Below are 21257 nucleotides of genomic sequence, written 5' to 3'. Positions count from 1 at the left end.
CCAAGGAAAGATCTATCCACTGTCCTCTTGGTCTGAGCTCTCTAGGTTCCTGATCCAAGACTGGCTTTATTGACTTGTGTATGACTGAGTTTCAGTTTTTGTTGTTATTTATCCTTCATTTTCAAAGAGTAGCAATGTCATCCCAGGATGATGTCTTAACTCATGGAGTAATTGGATTTAAATGAGGCACAATTGCAAAAGTCATGTCTCACTCTCACCTCCAGAGTCATCCAAGAACAGTAGCAAGATAAAAGTTAAGGTGATGGGACATGACCTGAAATGTAGTGGATGAGTTTGGAATCTTTGGTGTCTGTCCAAGGTCTAAGTGGTCCACAGTATCTGCTTCAGCCACCTTTATGGCTGTTGGAACAAATTGCCCTCATCCACCCATTCTACAGGGGGGCATTTTCACAAGCTTGGGGTAGAAGCCTTCCCTTCACCCTCCATGTGCATGTGGCCCATTTAGTTATCCTCAGCCTGGTTTAGCCTGTCTGTCAAGACTATTTATCAGGATGTGGCCTCTGAGCTTCTTGAAGCCACAGGTAAGAGTGGAGTGTTAGAAAGACAACAATGATGGATGGTCACCTCCCGCCAGAGGCGGTAATGCTCCTCAAATCTCACACATCTAAGCTTAACTTCATGAGTTTCCATAGACTGGTGCTAGACTCAGTTCACCAGGAAGTTCTGCAGATCCAGAATGACTAAACTGGTGATTTTGGTCTTCGTCTTCTGTTTTGGATATTTCAATGGGGTAAAGGTTAGAATTAAATCCTTGCTCTGTTCCTGGGTTTAGGGCCACACTGCTAAGTTTTTGGAACTCACCTCCTGCTTACCATACAATGCCCATGACCTGCATCTGTGACTTGTTCTGGGTGATGAGTGGCAGAATTGCCAGATGGAACCTATACTTGCTCCTAGTGCTAATTCTGGAATGCCCTGGATCTTATGCAATCCCAGTGCTCTGCCTCAACCCCCTTTTCATAGCTTGTGCTGACATGCCACTTGCTACTGCTGCCCAACTTTGCTCCTGGTCAGCCCCATCCCAGGGTCTGCAGACCTTTCTGTCTGACCTCCTAAGCTTTCCTGGGCTGGAAAAACTCACTATAATATTTTCATGAATTTCCTGATCAGAATATGGTCTAGTGCATTTCCTAAGTCATAGAAAGATGATCTAGGCAAAAGTGCTTCCTATGTCTCTGCCATCTTGATTCACCATCTCTGACATTTCTATTAACTGTGCCCTGTGCCTGGCATTTTCTCTTCCCCCATCTCAATCTCCTGGCTTCCTTCAAATTCAGCTAAAATTTCAGAAAGTCTTTTCCTTTCCCTTCCCTCTTAATTCTAATGACTTCCCTTTATTGATTATTCCAAATTGATCCTATATATAGCTAATCTGTACATATTTATCTGCATGTTGTCTCTCTCAATAGTCTGTGAGCTCCCTAAGAACAGGGTCCTGATTTGCTTTCTTTGTTTCTCCAGTTCTTCGCATAGTGCCTAAGCAATGTTGCTGTTGTTGTTGCTGAGTCACATCCAACTCTTATAATCCCATGTGAGGTTTTCTAGGCAAAGATCCTGGAGTGGTTTGTCATTTCCTTCTAGAACTCATTTTACAGATGAGGAAACTGAGGCAACCTAGGTGAAGTGACTTGCTCAGGGTCACACAGCTAGTACGTGTCTAAGGCCAGATTTGAACTCAGAAAAAGAATCTTCCTGACTCTAGGTCTGGTGTTCTATCCATTGTGCCATCTAGTTGCCCCAATATCCCCTACTAATGCAGAATGACGTATTGGTATTGGATGGAACAGTTGGCTAATCACATACCTGGGGTGATGTGGCAATTCTGTTCAGTGACATTGAATTCCTTCCCATCCTGGAAGTCCACGGTGACTGTACATTCTCCCTGAGCCTAAACACAGAGGAAGGACCATGAATCTTCAACCCCAGATTCAGAAAGCCATTGATAAGGATCTTCTGGCTATGAATTGAGGGAGGAAGTGACACCGTCATATTTGGATTTAAGGAAAATGGCCAGCAGCAATGTATGTGATGGACTGGAGTGGTGAGAGACTTGAGACAGGGAGACCCCATTAATCACTGAGGCCAGGAAGCTCTGAATGAAGGCGGCAGAGAAAAGGGATGAAATGAAAACAGTATTGGCCAGCAAGAGACAAGGTCTAGCAATTTAGGGAGGGACCAAGGAGGAGCCAAGGATAATGCCAAAGTTAAGAAGATTAGAAATGTGATGCATTCAACAGAAATAGAGAAGGGTTTTAAGAGAGAGTTGATGAGTTTGATTTTGGACATGCTGAGGTTGAGATTGCTCCAGGAAAACCCATTTGAAATAATATGCAATCTGTGATACAAGACATTAGCTCAGAGGAGAGACTGGGGTTGGGAATATAAATCTGGGAGTCATCTGTATAGAAATCATTGAAGTAAGTCAAGGACACAGATAAGTTTCATAATGGGACCTTGAACCTGGAGCCTCTTAATTCAGAGCTTGTCCTGCTCTATCTTGGGAAGGTATTGAATGAAAGCTATAATAAATACTGAATTTCTAAGCATGATTCTTCTCAGTTCTGGAAGTATTTCCCCTTTGCCAGGATACAGGCTACTTGTTAGACTTACTTCTCGCTCCTCCATTGAATCTTACTGACTTAGAAACTTGGAGTTCTTGTACGTCTTGCCAATAGGACTCAACTTCTGGCAAGGTCTACCAAGGTGGCAAATACAGATTCAGCGATAAACTTGTGGTTTTTGTTGGACTGACGCCCACCATCCTTCTTATCTGTCAATGCTTACATTGGCCACAAGGTGATTTATTTTTCAATGAATTTGTCAACCCACATGAACAGATTAGGGACCATCTAAGTATTGAAAGGCAATAGTATAAAAGCATCATTCTTTTTATATTCTTTTTTTGCAAGGCAATGGGGTTAAGTGACTTGTCCAAGGCCACACGGCTAGGTAATTATTAAGTATCTGAGGTCACATTTGAACTCAGGTACTCCTGACTCCAGGGCCAGTGCTCTATCCACTGTGCCACCTAGCCATCCTTAATAGCATCATTCTTAAATGGTTTGCCATTTCCTCCTCCAGCTTATTTTACAGATAGGAAACTGAGACAAACAGTATGTGTGACTTGTCCAGGGTAATAGCAAATGAAAATCTGAGGTTGGATTTGAACTCAGGAAAATAAGCCACCAATTTTCTGGTCTCTAAGCTGGATCATCCTGCCTTCCTCCTTGTTGTAACATTGACTCCTTCCTCACTTCCCCTTCTTCCCTGTCTAAAGCCATGATATAAAACAAAAGTCATTACGTTTATTTGATCAAAGAGGAAAAATATTCATTTAACTTTGAAAATAGACGACCAGGGGTGGCTAGGTGGCGCAGTGGATAGAGCACTGGCCCTGGAGTCAGGAGGACCTGAGTTCAAATTTGACCTCAGATACTTAATAATTACCTAGCCGTGTGGCCTTGGGCAAGCCATTTAACCCCATTGCCTTGAAAAATCTTAGAAAAAAAGAAAATAGGCCACCAGAATGCTTTGGAGTCTGTCTTCCTTTTGTTGGGGCCTGTAAGACCAAGCAGGAAGGCTATCTTCCCTTCTCTCAACAAAGTACAAATTGCAAAGGGAAAATAAGATGGAAAGAGAGTAAAACAACTTTACCTTTTCTAAAGCATCTTTGTAGCCACATTCTTTCCAATTTTTGCCTTCCTCGATCATGCAGTTGCTCTCTCGGATTTCATAGGTTATTTGGAAGGTTTGCCCCTTCAGGAAAAGGTAAATGGACATTGTGTCAGAGTGGAGTGAAAGACCAAAGTTGGGAGAGTCCTTGATTTCAGGGTTTTGTTAGAAGGGCCTTGCCACACACCTGTTGCAGGTTTGATCAAATGGTCTGGTTCAAGTTCTCACCTGGTCTTGGATTCCTAAGATGTGAGATCACTCTGTCCCACTTTTACTATATTACCCGCTTCAGTTCTTGTACTGTCCTTACCTGTCCCCTCACTGTTTTCCCTCAGAAGAATGTAATATCCCTGAGGACAGGAACCACTTCATTTCTGACTTTGGCTCCCCAGCACTTTTTGTGGTCCCTGGTCCACAGTAGCCACCTAATAAAAGTTAGTTGAATTGAATTAGGAGTCAAATAATACAAACCTCCCGTTTAGTAGACAGGGAAACTGGGGTTCAGAAAAAGGATTCTTTGATCAAGGTCTGGAATTCTGGTACGCTCCACTCACAACCCAGCAATTATTCATTACATTGTCTCACCTCATTTGTAATCCCTAAGCCACCACCTGTTGAATCTTGCTTCTGATCACATCTGATTTAAAAGTGTCGCACTAGGGGCAGCTAGGTGGCACAGTGGATAGAGCACTAGCTCTGGAGTCAGGAGGACCTGAGTTCAAATCCAGTCACAGTAATCTAATAATTGTCTAGCTGTGTGACCTTGGGCAGGTCACTTAAACTCTATTACCATAAAAAAAGGAATTTTTTTAAAGTCTTGAACTTTGGCTTGATTGTATATATTTGTTACAAGGGTTTTCTTTTTCTTCCCCCCCCCAATAATGAGGGAGTTAAAAAGGAAAGAAATAAAATATTCTCTAATTAGAACAATGATTTTTTTTTCATTTTAAAAATATATTAATGATTGATAAAGGAAGACCTTAAATTCTTTCTATGTCTCAGTCATTTAGGTGACTATAAAGATGTAGTCTCTGATGTATTCTCAGTAGGATAGAGGTGGGACAACATTCTAAAAATGTCTTTTAAATATCTTGTTTAAATACTATTTGGAATGTGGGGAAGACCTTGGACAGGAAATCAGGACACCAGATTCCAACCTCCATTCTGTCTATTTTTAGTTCCATGATCTTAAGAAACAATCTTCTTCTCTCAGATATCAGTTTCTTTTGTAAATGATGGGTTGATTCTTGATATCTCTAAGGCCCCTTTTAGCCCTAACATTCTGTGATTCTTTAACTGTAATAGAACTGTCCCACTCCCTGGCTGAATACCATGGGGCAAGTCACTGGTTCTCTCTCTTTGCCAATATGAAAAATAAAGAATCATTTTGGTGCCATCCCTTAGGACATGATTTATGAAAAAAACCAATAATTTGCCTATTGATTCTATGACATTGGATTGGCAAATAAAATATGATCGTCCGTCTGAGGTATGATTATAAAAAAAAGGAGGTGCCAAAGCAATGATTTAGCTGGATTTTTAAAAGAGAAATGACTCATGATTTTGGTGTCCAGAATGTACGTCTTCCAAGAGAAGTTTACAACAGCCATCAGTTTGTCTTCTGGTATCTTATGTTTGTACAAGGAAACTACTTCCTGGAGTACATGGAATTGGCATGAATAAGATGTTCTGTTTTACTTTTTATGAGATTAGTTTAGAGGTTGTTCTTTTTTATTATTCAATTAAATAACATTGCTTAATATAATAGACATAAAGTCAGGAAATATTTTTATACCAAAAAGCTAATTTATTCAACATCAAAACAAAGGAAACTAAGTGTTAATAAATCCTAATGATCAATCTGGGCACCAAGGACAAGACAAGAAAGACATCCAAATTTATTCTCTAGGAAAATACAATCTTGGCCAGGTCAAGGATGTTGGTTTTTTCCTTTGAATTCCCAGGACTTGAGCAAGGCTTTATATATGAGGTTCTTAGCAATTTTTGTTTTCTTTTGTTTGTAATTGAATTGACCTAGAGTAAAAGGATCTGAGTTCATATCTTGCCTCTGTGTGACTTTAGGAAAGTCATCTCCCCTCTTTGGGGTCACAGTTTCATCATGCAAGTGGAGTTGAAATAGATGCCCCCCTAAGATTCCTTCTACCTTGAACTTAGAAATTTTATAATATATGACAACTATTGAGATAGAAAACATAAATCTTTCACACAAATCTTCTTACATTTTGCAAGGATAATGTTATTCCTTTGGTGGCTTTGTGGGATGCAGAATTTACTAGTTTCCCAAACAAAGATTCTTTGGTGCCTTCTTTCTATCATTTTGATTTGGGGGTAACTTTCATCACCTGAGGAGCAGGTGCATTTATCATTAGGGAATCTTACTTTGTAGGATTATCACTCACTAGAGGGCTTCGAGCACAGACTGGGTAACTTCACTTCAGAGACTCAAAAAAAAGAGGTTTGAGGTCAAGTTCAGCTTGGACCAGATGACCTCCAACATCTACTTCAGATCTGAAAACCTATGATTCAGTGATGGTTATCTTTGAATATAAAAAATTACAAGGAGTAGAGAAAACACTGTGTTGAATTCTCACAACTTTCCCCCTCCAAATAATTAAAAAGTAATACCTCAAATCAAATTCTAGAGTCAGCAAAAGATCAAAGTGAAGCATTTTTCTTTTTAAAAAATATTTTATTTTTCCAACTACATACAACAGTAGTTTTCAACAATCATTTTTTACAAAGTTTTGAGGTTTACATTTTTCTCCTTTCCTACCATCTCTCCTCCCTCCTCTTGACAGAAAGCAATCAAATATAAGTGATACATGTATAACCAGAGGCATTTTTTTCCTAGCCTAAGAAAATGCAGAAGGTCAAAAAGAGAGATCTTGACACTGAGAAGGAGACTCATTGATGAAATGTCAGTGGTGAGACTAGAGGGCCGTAAGAGAAGTAACAACAGCTTGGGGAATTCTCAAGTCAAAGATGGTAAGAAGTTTCAGGGAACCCCCTTCCTAGCAAAGGATGCAGAACCAGACACAGTTTGAAAAGTTCATTGACTATATCCACTTCTTAGTCATAATTCAAGGGCAGAGAAGAGTGCTTAGAAACAAGGGAGTGACCTCTTGAGGGGCAACATCCCTTCAAGCCTCAAGGGATCATAGACCCTGAGAAACAATATTGTTTACAATCCCAAGGGACAGAAGCCCTAAGTAACTGTATTAATTTCAATCCTAGGGGATCAGAGAACTTCCTCAGTAGGTATCAGTGTGCATACCTCTCCCTAATCAAGTACCTTGGAAAAAAAACAAAACTGTCCAAATCCCCAGAACTAACTCTGATAACTATAGTAAGTACAAAAAAAAAAAAAATACCAAATCTGAAGCCTGAGACAGTGCTCCTCCCCTCATACACACGCACACACACACACACACACACACACACACACACACACACACACGGAATAGATTCCGACATTTACATAAAGTTCCAAACCAAGAAATAAAATGGAAAAATGATCAAATAACAACAAAAATAATCTAACCACAAAAAAACTGCTATGGTGACAGAGAAGATCAAGGCACAAACTCAGATGAAGAAAATGAAGTTAAACCAGTTACAAGTAAAGCCTCAAAGAGAAATGTGGGGGCAGCTAGGTGGCGTAGTGGATAAAGCACTGGCCTTGGAGTCAGGAGGACCTGGGTTCAAATCCGATCTCAGACACTTAATAATGACCTAGCTGTGTGGCCTTGGGCAAGCCACTTAACCCCATTGCCTAGCAAAAAAGAGAAATGTGAACTGGACACAAGTTCAACAAGAATTCCTAGAGGAGTTCAAAAATAATTTTCAAAATCAAATAAAGGTGGTAGAGGTAAAATTAGGAAAGGAAATGAAATTAAAGAAGAAAAATATGAAAAGATCACTAATAGGTTGGTTTTAAAAAGGCACAAACTACTGAAGAAAACAACTTAAAAATAGAATTGAACAAATGGAAAAAAGATGTATAAAAAGTGACTAAAATAATTTAAAAAGCAGAATTGGCTAAATGAGAAAAGAAGCACAAAAACTCACTGAAGACAATAATTCTTTAAAAGATGGAATTGGGAAAATGGAAGGTAATTATTTCATGAGATATCAGGATGCAATTAAACAAAGTCAAAAGAAAAAAAAACAGAGAAGAAAATGTGAAATATCTCACTGCAAGAACAACCAGCCTAGAAAATAGATGGAAGGGTAAGAATTTAAGAATTATTGGATTACCTGAAAACCACAATCAGAGAAAGAGCCTAAGGTTTATATTTCAAGAAATCATAAAGGAAATAGCCCCAATATCTTTGAATCAGAAGGTAAGATAGAAGTTAGAAAATCACTGATCCCTGCTGAAAGAGGTTCCAATATAAAAACTCATAGAAATTTTATAGCCACATTTCAGAGATCACAGGTCAAAGAGAAAATACTTCAAGTAGCTAGAAAGAAATCATTCAAATATCATGAGCCAAGGTCAGGATCACACAAGAGTTAACAGCTACCACATTAAGAAGAAGAGGGATTGAAATATACTCCAGAAGGCAAAAGAGCTGGGATGATAACCAATGTTAACTTACCTAGAAAAATTAAGTTTAATCCTTCCAGGGGTGGGGAATGAATATTTAGTGAAAGGGAGGACATTTAAACGTTCCTGATGAAAAGACCTGAATTGAATAGGAAATTTTACTTTGAAATGCAAGACTCAAAAGAAATATAAAAAAGTAAACCTGAAAGAGAAATCGTAAAAAATTCAGTTAATCGTTTTCCTTTCTATATGGGAAGATGGCATATGTATCTTCTAAGAACTTTATCATTATTAGGGTAATTAACAGGATTCTACATGGAAAGAAAGAGTGAGTAGACTATATTGGCATGGTCTAAAAAATGGAGAGATAAAGGGAGAAGGGGAAAAATGGCGAATATTACCTATTATCTCACATTAAAGAAAAGAACTTTTACAGCAGAGGGGGAAATGGTTGGAGGGGGGAAAAGACTGAATATCACTCACATCTAAATTGGTTCAAAAAGGGGGAGATATATATATATATGCATATATATATGTACATATATATATGCAAAATTGGTCATAGAAATCTATCTTGCCCAACAGGGAAGTAGGAGGGGGAAGGGGACAAGAAAAAAAGGGAGGGCAGATAAAAGAAGACAATAGAATGAAAACAGAATTTAGAGGATGGACAGGGTGAAAACAAAAAGTTAATCAGAAGAAATTAAGATAGAAGGAACTGAATAGTTAGTAATCATAACTGTGAATGTGCATAGGGTAACTTCATCCATAAAATAAATGGTTTAAAAAATAGTGTAGAAACCAAAATCCAACAATATGTAGTTTACAAGAAGCACACTAGAAATAGAATCTCACACAGAGTTAACAAAAAAAAACAAAAAAAATTACTGGATCAGAATCTATTTTGCTTCAATTTAAGTAAAAATGTGATGGGAATAGTAATCATGATCCCTATCTAAAAGCAAAAATAGGCCTAATTAAAAGGAATAAGCAGGAATATGACTTGCAAAAAATGAACAATAGACAATGAAATAATATTGACGCTAAATATATGTGCACCAAATGACATAGTATCCAAATTCGTAAAGAAAAGTTCAATGAATTACAGGTGGAAAGAGACAATAAAGACTATACTAGTGGGGAATCTCAACTTTTCCTTATCAGAGATAGATAAATCTTCCATAAAAATAAATAAGAAAGAAGTCAAGGAGAATAATATTAGCTATGACAAATCTCTGAGAAAACTGAATGGAAATTTTAAAAAAGAGTATAGCTTTTTTCAACTGAATATGGAACCTTTACAAAAACTGAAGACATCTTAGGTCATAGAAACTTCAAAACCAAATTCAGAAAATCAGAAATATTAAATTATCTTTTCCAAACTATAATGAAATAAAAAACACCCTTAATAAAGTACCAAAGAAACATAAATTAGAAGCTAAGTGGAAACTAAATTATTTAATCCTAAAGAATGAATGGATCAAAGAACAAAGTACAGAAACAATCAATAATTTCACTAAAGAGAATAACAACAATGAAACAGTATTCTAAAATTTGTGAGATACAGTACCTAGAGGGAAAAATGTATATCCCTAAATGTTACATCAATAAAAGAGAGAAAGAACAATTCAATGAATTGGGCAGGCAATTAAAAAAAATTCAATACTTGGAAGTCTACCTGCCAAGACAAATCCAGAGATTATATAAATACAATTATGAAACACTTTTCACAGAAGTAAAGACTGATCCAAACAGCCGGAGAGATGTTAACTGCCCATGGATAGGCTGAACCAATACAATAAAAATGACAATTCTATCCAAGACATACCATCAAACAACCAAAGAATTATTTTGTAGAACTAGAAAAAAAAATATTAGCAAAACTCATCTGGTAGGACAAACAGTCGAGAATATCAAGGAAATCAAAATTTAAAAATATGAAGGAAGGTGGCCCATTTTGGACTTTGGCATATATTATAAAGGGGTACTCAGGAAAACTGTCCAGTGCTAGCTAAGAAATACAGAGGCAGATCAGTAGAATAGATCAGGTGCACAATACATAATAATAATAAACCAGTAATCAATTTTTAGGAAAGCTTTTATTCCTATGCTTTCTTTAATGTGTTTTTTAATAGAAACAGGCATTGTATTTTGCCAAAAGTTTTCTCTGCATCTATTGCGGCAATCATTTGATATCTGTTGGTTTTGATATTGTTATATTTAATTATGCTGATGATTTTCCTAATTTTGAACCAGTTCTACATTCCTAGTATTGGTTTGGTTCCTGGCGAAGAAGAGCAAAATGACATCACTGTGTTTGAGACAAATTATAGTGTCTGACTGTGACTGATCAGACCAATACAAACTTGGAATGCTCTACTACATATCAGGCACAAATAGTCTATGTGAACACCTGAGGTGCTTACATTCCCAGTATAAATACCACCCAGTCATGGTGTAAAATCCTCGCAATATATTGCTATAATCTTTTTGCTGATATTTTATTTAAAATTTTTACAACAATATCCACTGGGAATTTAAATCTGTAGTGTTCTTCCTCTGTTTTGGTTCTTCCTGGATTAGATGTATTAGCACCATACCAAAGGCATTTTTTATAAAAGGGAAAAGGACCTATATAGAGAAAGTATTTATCGCAATTCTTTTTGTGATGACAAAGAATTGGAAATTGAGGGGATGCCCACTCATTGGGGAATGGCTGAATAAACTGTAGCAAATGATTGTGATGGAACACGAGTTTGTTATAAGGATTAATGAAAGACAGAGTTCAGCAAAACCTGGGAAGGCTTCTATGAACTCATGCAAAGGGAAGTGAACAGAACCAGGAGAACATTTTACACAGTTATGGCAGTACTATAATGGCAATCAACCGTGAAAGACTTAGTTACTCTGCTCATGACAATGATCCAGGATCCAGGATGAAAAATACCATCCATAGAGAGAAATGAAGAGTTCTGAAAGCAGATTGAAACATGATTTTTAAAATTTTATTTTTATCATTTTCTTTTGCTATGTGATTAATATGGAAATGTGTTGCATGACTTCACATGTATAATTGATATTAAATTGTTTTCCCTCCCAAGAAGTGAGGGACAAAAGGAAAGGGAAAAATTTGGAACTGGAAATTTTTCAAAATTTTTACATGTAATTGGGTAATATTTAGTGAATTAAAAATAATTTTTGAAAATTGTAGCCTCCATAAATGGTATTTACAGTATAGCAATCCAATTCAGTCTGATCCAATTCAGTCTAATAAGCATTTATGAAATGCCTACTATGTATGAGACGATGTTCTGGGTATTCAAAGACAAAATGAAAAGCTTTCTTTGGTCTCAAATATTTTACACAGTCCCAGGAAATTCACTGCATAATTCAAATAACATATTTCATGAGCATTGGGAATGGGGGTAGGACTTACAGCTAAGGGAACCGAGAAAGTATTCCTATAAGGAGATGAAAGATGAGATGGCCTGAAACTAAGCTTGGGATTCCAATAACCAAGAATGATAAGATTGAGCATTTCAGAAATGCCCAGGGAAGCTGTCTCTGCAAAGCATGGGGGGTAGAATGACATGTAGTCAAATAGAAAAGGGAATGATACACGACCAATTTGGAAAGGTAGGCTGGAGTTAGATTGGGAGAAGGCTTTCATGCCAGTCAGAAGAGTTCCAATTCATCCTAGAGGTCATAGGAAGGTAATTAAGCTCATTCATGGGAATGCACCATGATCAGAAGTGTGTTTGCAAATTAGAATTTTGATTGCAGGGTAGGGGACAAACGAGATGAGAGAAAATAGAAGTCAAGATGTCAAGTGGCTTGACAATAGTCCACCTAAGAGATGATATGGGACTCAAGTAGCCATGATGGACTCAAGAAATGATGGTGGCAGAATCAAGAAGACTTGGGAATGGCTTACCTATGTGGATGGAGGGAGAAAGAGAAGGAACTGAAGATAACTCCCAACTTCGAAACTTGGACACTTGGACACTTGGGTTTGGAGGTCATGAGTGGGTTAAACATTGATACTTTCCTTTGAGGAGCCCTGAGGAATGAGGGTATGGATGTGCCATGGAGGTACATTCATTGAACCCCTGGGTATAACAATCAGCAAGTGGAGTTCAGGATGTAGGCAAAAGGTTCTCACTCACCTTCAGCAAGGCTGAGAGTATTCGGTACAGGACAAACTGCGGGCCGAATGACCTTTGGTTATTATATTTCGTCAATGCCAGATCCACAGCACGGAAGGCATCACTATCCTCGCAGAGGTCATCCTTCCCCAGAGCCTGGACAGTCAACTGGCCGACCACAAGCAGGAGGACTACAGTTAACTTCATCCTGAGAGATTTCCCACCTCTCTGTTGGTAAGGGAACTGTGAGCAGGGTTGCAAATATTGATTATAAATTCTCCACCCCTTGTCTTCTTTCTCCACCTCTCCCTCTTCTTGTCTTTTCAGGGTTTTTTTAATCACCACAAAAGAGTTGCCTCATTTCTCCACTTGGATAGCATGACCAGAATCCTGGTGCTACAAGTTTGTGGTATTCAAAGAGCATGACCCCCACCCACCACCTGCCAGGTCCACCAACCCAATACACACAGTTTAGCCAAACAGTTTATGTTGAAATCATTGCAACACAGAGATTGTTGACCTGCCCCAGGGACTAAGTTCCATTAACTCCCCACTAAGTTGGTTCCAATTCCCAGAAAGCCTCTTGATAGTACATTCTGGTGGCTTGGGGAATGTTCTGGTTCAGTGACCTCCTAATGAAGGTCACTACCTTAAGAGGGGAAAAAAGAAAGCATTTTCAGAGGTGGGCAGTCCTGGGTCAGCCACACATGTCAATGGGGTATCACAGAGTTGCCCATAAATTGGCATCTTCCTCTGACTCTATCACAGGCAGCACTGAGGAGCTTCCCTGAAAGAATGGAGACAAAAGGAGACTGAGACATCCATTGCTGCTGCTGTCCACTCCACACTGTAGGCCCAGGTGGGAAGACCAACCCTGGGCACTCTGGCATCTAGGACAAAACAACTATAAACATCCTCTGGTTTGGGGGAGAGACAGCAGACACCTCCCAGACCATGAAAAAGATCCCAGGACAACTGAGGCTGATACTGGGAAAGGTCACCCTCACCCCCCCCCCCCCCAGGGATCATTTGACCACTTCTGACTTAAAATGAATTATTGAGAGTGTTGAGTTTGAAGTTGGATTTGAATCTTGCCTTGGACACTAGCAGCAGTGTCTGCTCCATTGGGTTATTGAGGGCCAAAGACTATGACTTGTACTGAGTTTTGCAAACTTAAAGACATTATAAATATTAGGTATTAGCTTTTTTCTCATGTTTGACATCCAAAAAAAGTCTTATTACTTTCAGTGGTGGAAAATCAGCTCTTTTAAAGAACAGACAGATGCTTTGGGGAGAAGGGATTCAAAGGGGACTTGAAGTCACACTCTTCCCCCTAAGTATCATGCAAAAGCTAGAGGGGAGGAGATCACCTTGCATATGTCCTAAATGTTATAAAAAAAGAAACTGAGGCATCAGAGAGAGCAAGTGACTCATTTGAAGTCCTACAGGAAGGTTTGTGGAACTCATAAAAACTGGAGTTAACCTGTAAAAGATCTCAAATCTCAATGAAAGGGCCTTAAGGGCAGTCCAGCCCCACCATTTTTAAGGGGCCCAAGATTAGTATCATAATATTCACCAAGCCCCAGGCCTCTTGACTCCCAGACAATGTGGTCCAATTTGGTCCATGATGAGGGATAGAGAGGATCCCCCTTCCAGAGTAGTCCCCTCTTGTGGCACGACTCAGGATAACTGCTAGGAGGGATGATCTTCAAGTCCTTCCAGGTACTACCTGGTGATGTGCTTCATCCCCTGCTCAGCCCCATAAAGGTTAACAAGCTGGGGAGAGTCAAACATCAAAGGTAGTAAAAGTCATGAGGATGGAGGAGGTGGAGGCAGGGCTTCCTAGAAGGGCATAGACTTCCTGCAGAAAATGCTCATCTGACTCTGTCCCCTTCCTTGTCCACCCCTGAACTGCCTCCGCACCTCTAGCCTTTTTCTGGCCTGGGATTGGCACCTCCAGCCTGGCTTTCCTTCCTAACTAATTCCTTGGGTCTAGGCCTCAGAAAAATTTGAGAAGGTGAAGAATACAAACTGGAAAACTGGCCAATGTCACCATGATTGCAGACTCAAGATTAATGGCCATAAAGGCACAAGTGATGTCTTCTCTGTCCCCATTAAAGACCCATTGTGAATATCCTCTCCCCCTATTCCCAGGTTGCCACTGGGCAGAGGGCTACTCCTCCCTAAGGGGCCTTCCACTCTTCCAAAAGCCAGAGGTGATGTAAGATGGTCCCTGAAAGGACAATAGATGCACACTGAAGAAACCAGCTCACTGGCTGCTCCCTGGGACAAAGTGGACCTTCCTTCCCAACATAGGCCAAATCAGAGTAGTCTTGAAAACTCCTTTGAGATAATAAATCAGTGAGATCTTGTTAAGCCTCCAGTCTACCTCCATTTAAACAATGGCTCAGCTTGGCTATAGAGACTACAGCAGCCCACTCTTACCGCTACTCTGAGCCTACTACCAGACCCATCTACGCATCTTCAGACCCAGCTTCTACCTTCTATTGCAGAGAAATACAGTCACTCCCTGGGGAAATTTCCCCTTCTTCATTAATTTCCCTCTCTGGAACAAATCTCCTTATTCTAGCTCTAGTTTCCTCACCTGCCCCAGAGCAGGCAGCGCCAGGGAGATTTGTGGGCTTTGCTTTAATGATAAAAATTAGTCATCTGTGATGGACTATTTCTGAATTCTGGGAAATGATGGAAAGGTGTTCTTCGTTTGGGAAGAGGGGAGCTATATCAATTTAATGGATTGGATATTAACTAAACTCCTCCCCAAATCTCCAACTGTTTACTAATGTGCCACCACCACCCTTCAATAATCAACCTTCTTAAACTCCAAGTATAGGAAGAAAATGTAAAATAGCAACAATAAAAACCCATTAAAAGCTAATAGTTAACGCACTGGATTACTGAGTCTCCTAGGATTAAAAAAGGAAATGAAGTAGATGCTTGTGTTCATTTTCTCTTTTAGGTCTTTGGACAGCAAAATGTATCAACAGAATCTGGTTGTCATTCCCTACAAGGCAAGGATAGTGGGATGAGCACTGAAGTTGGGATCAGGGGAGAGTTGCGGCTTCTGCCACTAGCTGTGTGATTATAAGTAAATCACGAAACCCCTCTGAGATTGTTTCATAATCTATAAATGTTACAATATCTATCTATTTTTATCTTTTTTTATCTTTCTATCTATAGCTTCTACACATGTCCCAGATTGAAAATGTCTGCCTTGGAGGTTGGGTTCCTACTCATTGGCAGTCTCCAGAAGAGGTTGAATAACTACACATCAGCAATGCTTTAGACTAGTCTCCTCAGTTGTCTTGTCTGTCAACTGAGGCTAATGATGCTTATACCTCCTACTTTCCAGAGTGGTTGGAAGAAGCAAATGAGTTAGTGTAGGGAGAGTGCTTTATAAACCTTAAGAAACTATATACATGATGATGGTGATGATCATGATTTGTTGCATAGACTAGACTATCTGACCCCTAGGGTGAGGGGTTCTGGAGGTTCTGGAATTCTGTGATATCACAACTTGTTGAGGATTATGCATCAGGTGTGATTGGCCAGCAGTCCTTGAAAGATCAAAGATGGGATTAGAAAGATGGTAAAAATGGCATCAGCTTTAGACAAAGGGAATAAACTGAAGTTAACAAATTCTAGGACAATGAATGTTCTGTTACTTCTTACAAAATTCTAGAACATTGTAAATAATGATTAGTAAAATGTAACGGGGGACTGATCAATGTGGGACAGTCCTGGGAGCATGCACACAAGGATGTTTGTTGGACCCGCAAGCATTCTTATGGAATGGTAAAGAAAAAGGTGGACTTTGGAAACGAGGTGGGACTCAAGATAGCCAGGTGAGAAGCATTAGAGCCTCATTCCCCACTATCCCTTCTCCATAACTAGCTAGAAAATGCATGAGACTGATTTTGTTTGAGAAAGTCAAGAAAAAAGAGTCATTTTTCTATCCCAGGGTAGCTAAGGGAGATAGATAGCCCTGTGGATTTTTCATGCAGGAGCAGTGACTGAAATAGGACCCAGACAGTAGTGGGTCAGGATGTACCCCGGTAGAAAGATCCAAAGTAATGATTATCTCTGAACTTTTCTGATAAACCTGATAAACCTAGGCAGGCATACCTGAACAGCCATTCAGTCCCTGAACCTGCAGAGAGTTCTAGCAAGTCACAGGGACTGGATCCAGCTACAATCTACTGGAACTCACAACTAAGGGCAGACCCAAGCCTGGGTCAGGAATTTGCAGCCTCAAACCACGAAGGGAGGACCACCCCACTGGGGATCTTCAAGTTCCCAGCAAAAGCCAAAAAGGATGTCAAAATATTGAAGCATCAGTCAGACAGCCCTCCTAGAATTCTCCAGAGCCCAAATGAACAAAAAAGGCCAAAGTCAAGAAATATGACTAGTATAACAGCGACAATAAAAAACAATATCACCAGCAAGAGCTATTTTGGTGGCATGGAAGTTCAAGACACAAATCTAGAAGAGATTAACTCCAGAACATCACCAAAGCAAAGTAGCCTCGAAGTGTTAAAGAGCTAAAACAAATTTAAAACAAAATTAAAGTAGAAGAGGAAACAATGGGAAAAAAAGAAAAGAACTAAGGAAGAAAGACATGAAAAGAGAATTAATAGTTTGGGGGGGGGCAGCTAGGTGGCATAGCAGATAAAGCACCAACCTTGGAGTCAGGAGTACCTGGGTTCAAATCCAGTCTCAGACACTTAATAATTACCTAGCTGTGTGGCCTTGGACAAGCCACTTAACCCCATTTGCCTTACAAAAACCTAAAAAACAAAAACAAAAAAATAGTTTGGGGGAAAAGAGGTACAAACTATTAATAAAGAAAATAACTTCTTGAAAGGTAGAATTGGCCAAATGGAAGCTGACTCCATGAAAAATTATAGAACATTATATCTTTTTTTTAGGATTTTTTGCAAGGCAAATGGGGTTAAGTGGCTTGCCCAAGGCCACACAGCTAGGTAGTTATTGCCTGAACCCGGATTTGAACCCAGGTAGTCCTGACTCCAGGGCCGGTGCTTTATCCACTGCGCCACCTAGCCACCCTCCATCAAAAATTATAAAAAGTAATAAAACAAAGTTAAAAGTGAGAAATTTGGAGGAAAATGTGAAAAGTCTCCTATGAATGACCTGGAAAAACAGATTGAGGAAAAATAATTTAAGAATCATAGGATTACTTGAAAGTCATGAACAAAAAATAATGTTATAGACATCATATTTCAAGATGTTATAAAAGGAAACTTAGGTCTCTTAAAACTAGAGGTCAAAATAAAAATTGAAAGAATTTACTAATCATAACCCCAAAAAACCTCAAAATGAAAAATCCCAGGAATGTTATAGCCTAAATCCAAGATCCTAGGTCAAGGCAAAACCAAAAATAAAACAACAACAAAAACAAAACCAGTACAAGCCACCTGTAAGAAAGAATTCAAAGTCCCAAGGAGCCACAATCAGGGACTACAAACAATAAGGCAACGATTAAGTAGCCACCATGTTGAAGAAGGGGAGGATCTGGAATATTGACAAATAATCTAGCGTTACAATCAAAATCACCTAATCCAGCAAAACTGAATATAATCTTATAGGAGAAAAAGTCGAATCACTAATGAAATAGAGGACTTCTAAGAATTACTGATAAAAAAGGAGTTGAGCTGAAAATTTGACATTTAGACATACATGGAACCCCACAGAACTCTATCACCAGGGATCATAAAAAGACTCCAATTAGGCAGAGGGTTTGGTGTGATTCTGGTATGTTTGGATGATGTCAAAAGGATAATGAAAATGATAGGAAAGAGCAGCTAGGTGGTACAGTGGATAGAGCACCAGCCCTGGATTCAGGAAGACCTGAGTTCAAACCTGACTTCAGACACTTATTACCTAGTTGTGTGAACTTGGGCAAGTCACTTAACTTCACTGCCTTGCAAAAAAATAATAAAAGGTAATGATAGGGAAAAAGAATGCATGGGTAAAAGGAAGAATTAAGGAAGAATGAAAGAAATAATCTTACGTAAATGGGATGTGGTAAAACAAATTTATACCAAAAAAGAGATGGAGCAAGGGTCAGGGCAGTGAAGACACTTGAACCTCACTTTCATCTGAACTAGTTGAAGGAGGGATGATGCACGCACATCCTCCTGCACACACAGAATTAGGTACAGAAATACATATTAACCAACCAAGAAATGGGAGTGAGAGGGACAAAAGGAAAAGGTGTGAGATAAAAGGAAGGGTAAACTAAGGAGTCAATAATCAGAAGCAAAATAGACTCTTAAAGACAGGGCAGGGGAAAGTATGAAAGAATAGGATAGAAGGAGATGTGAATGGGATGAACTCACTCATAAAATGGAAAAGAATAGTTGGTTGGTTGGTTGGCTTATTGCTGCTCTTCATTCTTGAAGAGGACCAAAATAACATTACGATGTTAGAGTCAAGGTAGAATGTGTTTGACTGTAGCAGATGAGACCAATATGGCTTGGGATACTTTACCATAGATCAGGCACAAATAGTTCATGTGAACTTTTGGGTTGGATTCTCTAAATCTGCACATCTCAGGTTTCCTTTGAGGTACTTCAATTCTGTTTTATTCATAAGGCATTCCAATTTCTCTGGGTGTTCTGGTTCTCCGAGCCAGTATCTCCCAGGTTGGACAAAGTGAGAATCTGAAAGTGTATATATCCCTTTTTCTGCCCACCAGCACTTGCCCTGTGTGAGTTCTCCATAAACGTGATTTTGCAAGTGTATGATTGGCTTAGGAACAACCTGGTCAACTCAATAGAACTGTGCTCTCTGTTTTTGAATGTTTGGTATTCTTTATTTTGCGAAAGGATTTCAGTGTCTGATACTTTTATCCTGCCAGGTGATCTACAGAATCTTCCTAAGACAATTCAAATGGAAGTAATGCCATTTCCTGATGTAGGTAAATGTTTCACAGGTGTCTGCAATGAGGTTGGCACAACAGCTCTGTAGACCTGCTGTTTGGTAGTCAGTCTAATACCTCTTCTCTCCCACACTTTCTTTTTGAGGTTCTCAAACACTGAGCTAGTTCTGTCCATGTATGTCAATTATTATCACTGTGTATATCCTTGGAAAGCATAATGACAAATTAAATGAACTTCTCCATAGGAATCAAACCTCCATTTTCTGCATCTGATGGTTCTATATATGGAGGGTATGATTCTGGCAGATAGAGCACCTCTATTAAACTCAATCAGAAAATGGAAGAGGCTAATAAAATAGTTTAGACCCAGGACTCAATAATATATTGTTTACACAAAAAAACACATTCGAGACAGAAAGGTACATGCAGAATTAAAATAAGGGGCTCAAGAAGAATTTAATTATGCTTCAGATGAAGTAAAAAGAAAAAAGATAGAAATAGTGATCACGTTCCCAAAGTAAAGGGAGAATAGAATTACAAAAGATAAACAGGGAACCATTTTGCTGAAAGGTACCCTGGGCAAGGAATTAATACTAAACACATAGGCTCCAAATAACAAAACATCTAAGGGAAAATTTATGAGTTACATAAGGAAATAAACAATAAAACTATAATGGGGCAGGGGCCCCCTCAGTTTATCTTTCTCAGACCTAGATAAACCTTGGTCTTATTTTTCCCTTTCTTTTTTCCCCTCTTTGATGTTTTTCTTTTCTTCAATTAATGTTTCTTTCCTTTCCTCCCTTCTTTTCCTTCATTTCTCTCTTTCTTTCTTTCTCCCCTAACTCTATCCTCAGTCCCTACTTCCCATCTTCCCTTTGGAAAAAAATAAAGACAAAGACTCAGAATTAATATTCATAATTATATTTGTCAGAGCTCTCAAAGTGAGCTTCCTAAAACATACATCTGACCATATCACTCCTCTATTCAATAAATTCCAGTGGCTCCCAGTTACCCATAGAAATAAATGTAGAATGCTTTGTTTGGCTTTTGAAGTTCATAATCTGGTCCTATCCTACCTTGCCAGTCTTCCTATACCTTGCTTCCCTCCAAGGATTCTGTGTTACAGTGACACTGACCTTCTTCATGTTCCTCAATCAAGACTCTTGATTTCCAGATTCTTGACATTTTCACTGGTTGTTCCCCTTGCCTGTAATGCTTTTCTCATCTCTGTCTCCTATCTTCCCTAGTTTCCTTCAGCTAAAGTACACCTTCCATAAGCTCCTGCCCTTCTGTCTTTCCTTGTGTCTTCCTCTCCTAAACACATTCTCTTCCCTCATCACAATTTCATGTCACTGCAACCCTGTTCACTTTCCCTTATCATCATCAATCACTCTCTGATCTCTTTCCACATTTCAGAAATCTTATTATTGCACCTAGTCAACACATTCAACATGATAAACTCCTCTCTCTCTCTCTCTCTCTCTCTCTCTCTCTCTCTCTCTCTCTCTCTCTGTCTCTGTCTGTCTCTCTGTCTCTGTGTGTTTGTGTCTCCCCCACCTTTATCTCTCCTCTTTATTCCTCTGTCTATGTGCCTCTCCCCACCTTCATCTCTCTCCCACTCTCTCTATCTCTCTCTCTTCCTTTCTCCTCCCATCCTGTTCTCTCCTGTATTGAACCAAAACCCAGTATCCTACCAGTCATCCTACCAAAATCATCTTTCTACCTCACATTACATCTTATTCCTCATTCAGATATCTTTGGTGGTTTTCTGTGAGTGTGCAGCCCTTCTACAGTCTGGTTCCCACTGACATTTCCAGCCTGTGTTTCTAATAACATTCTTCACATTTCCTGTTCCACCCAAACTGGTTCTGGTTTGAGTCATTCTCTACCTAGAATTTACCCATTCCTCCATATTACCCTTCAAACAATC

General features: G+C 39.2%; 1 protein-coding gene across 1 annotated transcript in view; it reads right to left on the bottom strand.

Annotated features, from left to right (window-relative positions):
* KNG1 (kininogen 1) overlaps positions 1-12808 on the bottom strand; it is a 32951-nt gene extending 20143 nt beyond the window's left edge. The window contains exons 1-3 of the mRNA XM_074190756.1: positions 12430-12808; positions 3676-3777; positions 1825-1909 (exon numbers count right to left, since the gene is read on the bottom strand). Of these exons, the coding sequence (XP_074046857.1) occupies positions 1825-1909; positions 3676-3777; positions 12430-12615 (373 nt within the window). The 5' untranslated portion in view covers positions 12616-12808. The remainder of the gene's footprint in view (positions 1-1824; positions 1910-3675; positions 3778-12429) is intronic.
* Positions 12809-21257: the final 8449 nt, after the last annotated feature.

This window comes from Macrotis lagotis, chromosome 6 (assembly GCF_037893015.1).
Source record: "Macrotis lagotis isolate mMagLag1 chromosome 6, bilby.v1.9.chrom.fasta, whole genome shotgun sequence".
Classification (NCBI taxonomy): domain Eukaryota; kingdom Metazoa; phylum Chordata; class Mammalia; order Peramelemorphia; family Peramelidae; genus Macrotis; species Macrotis lagotis.
This window is presented reverse-complemented; position numbering and strand designations above follow the sequence as displayed.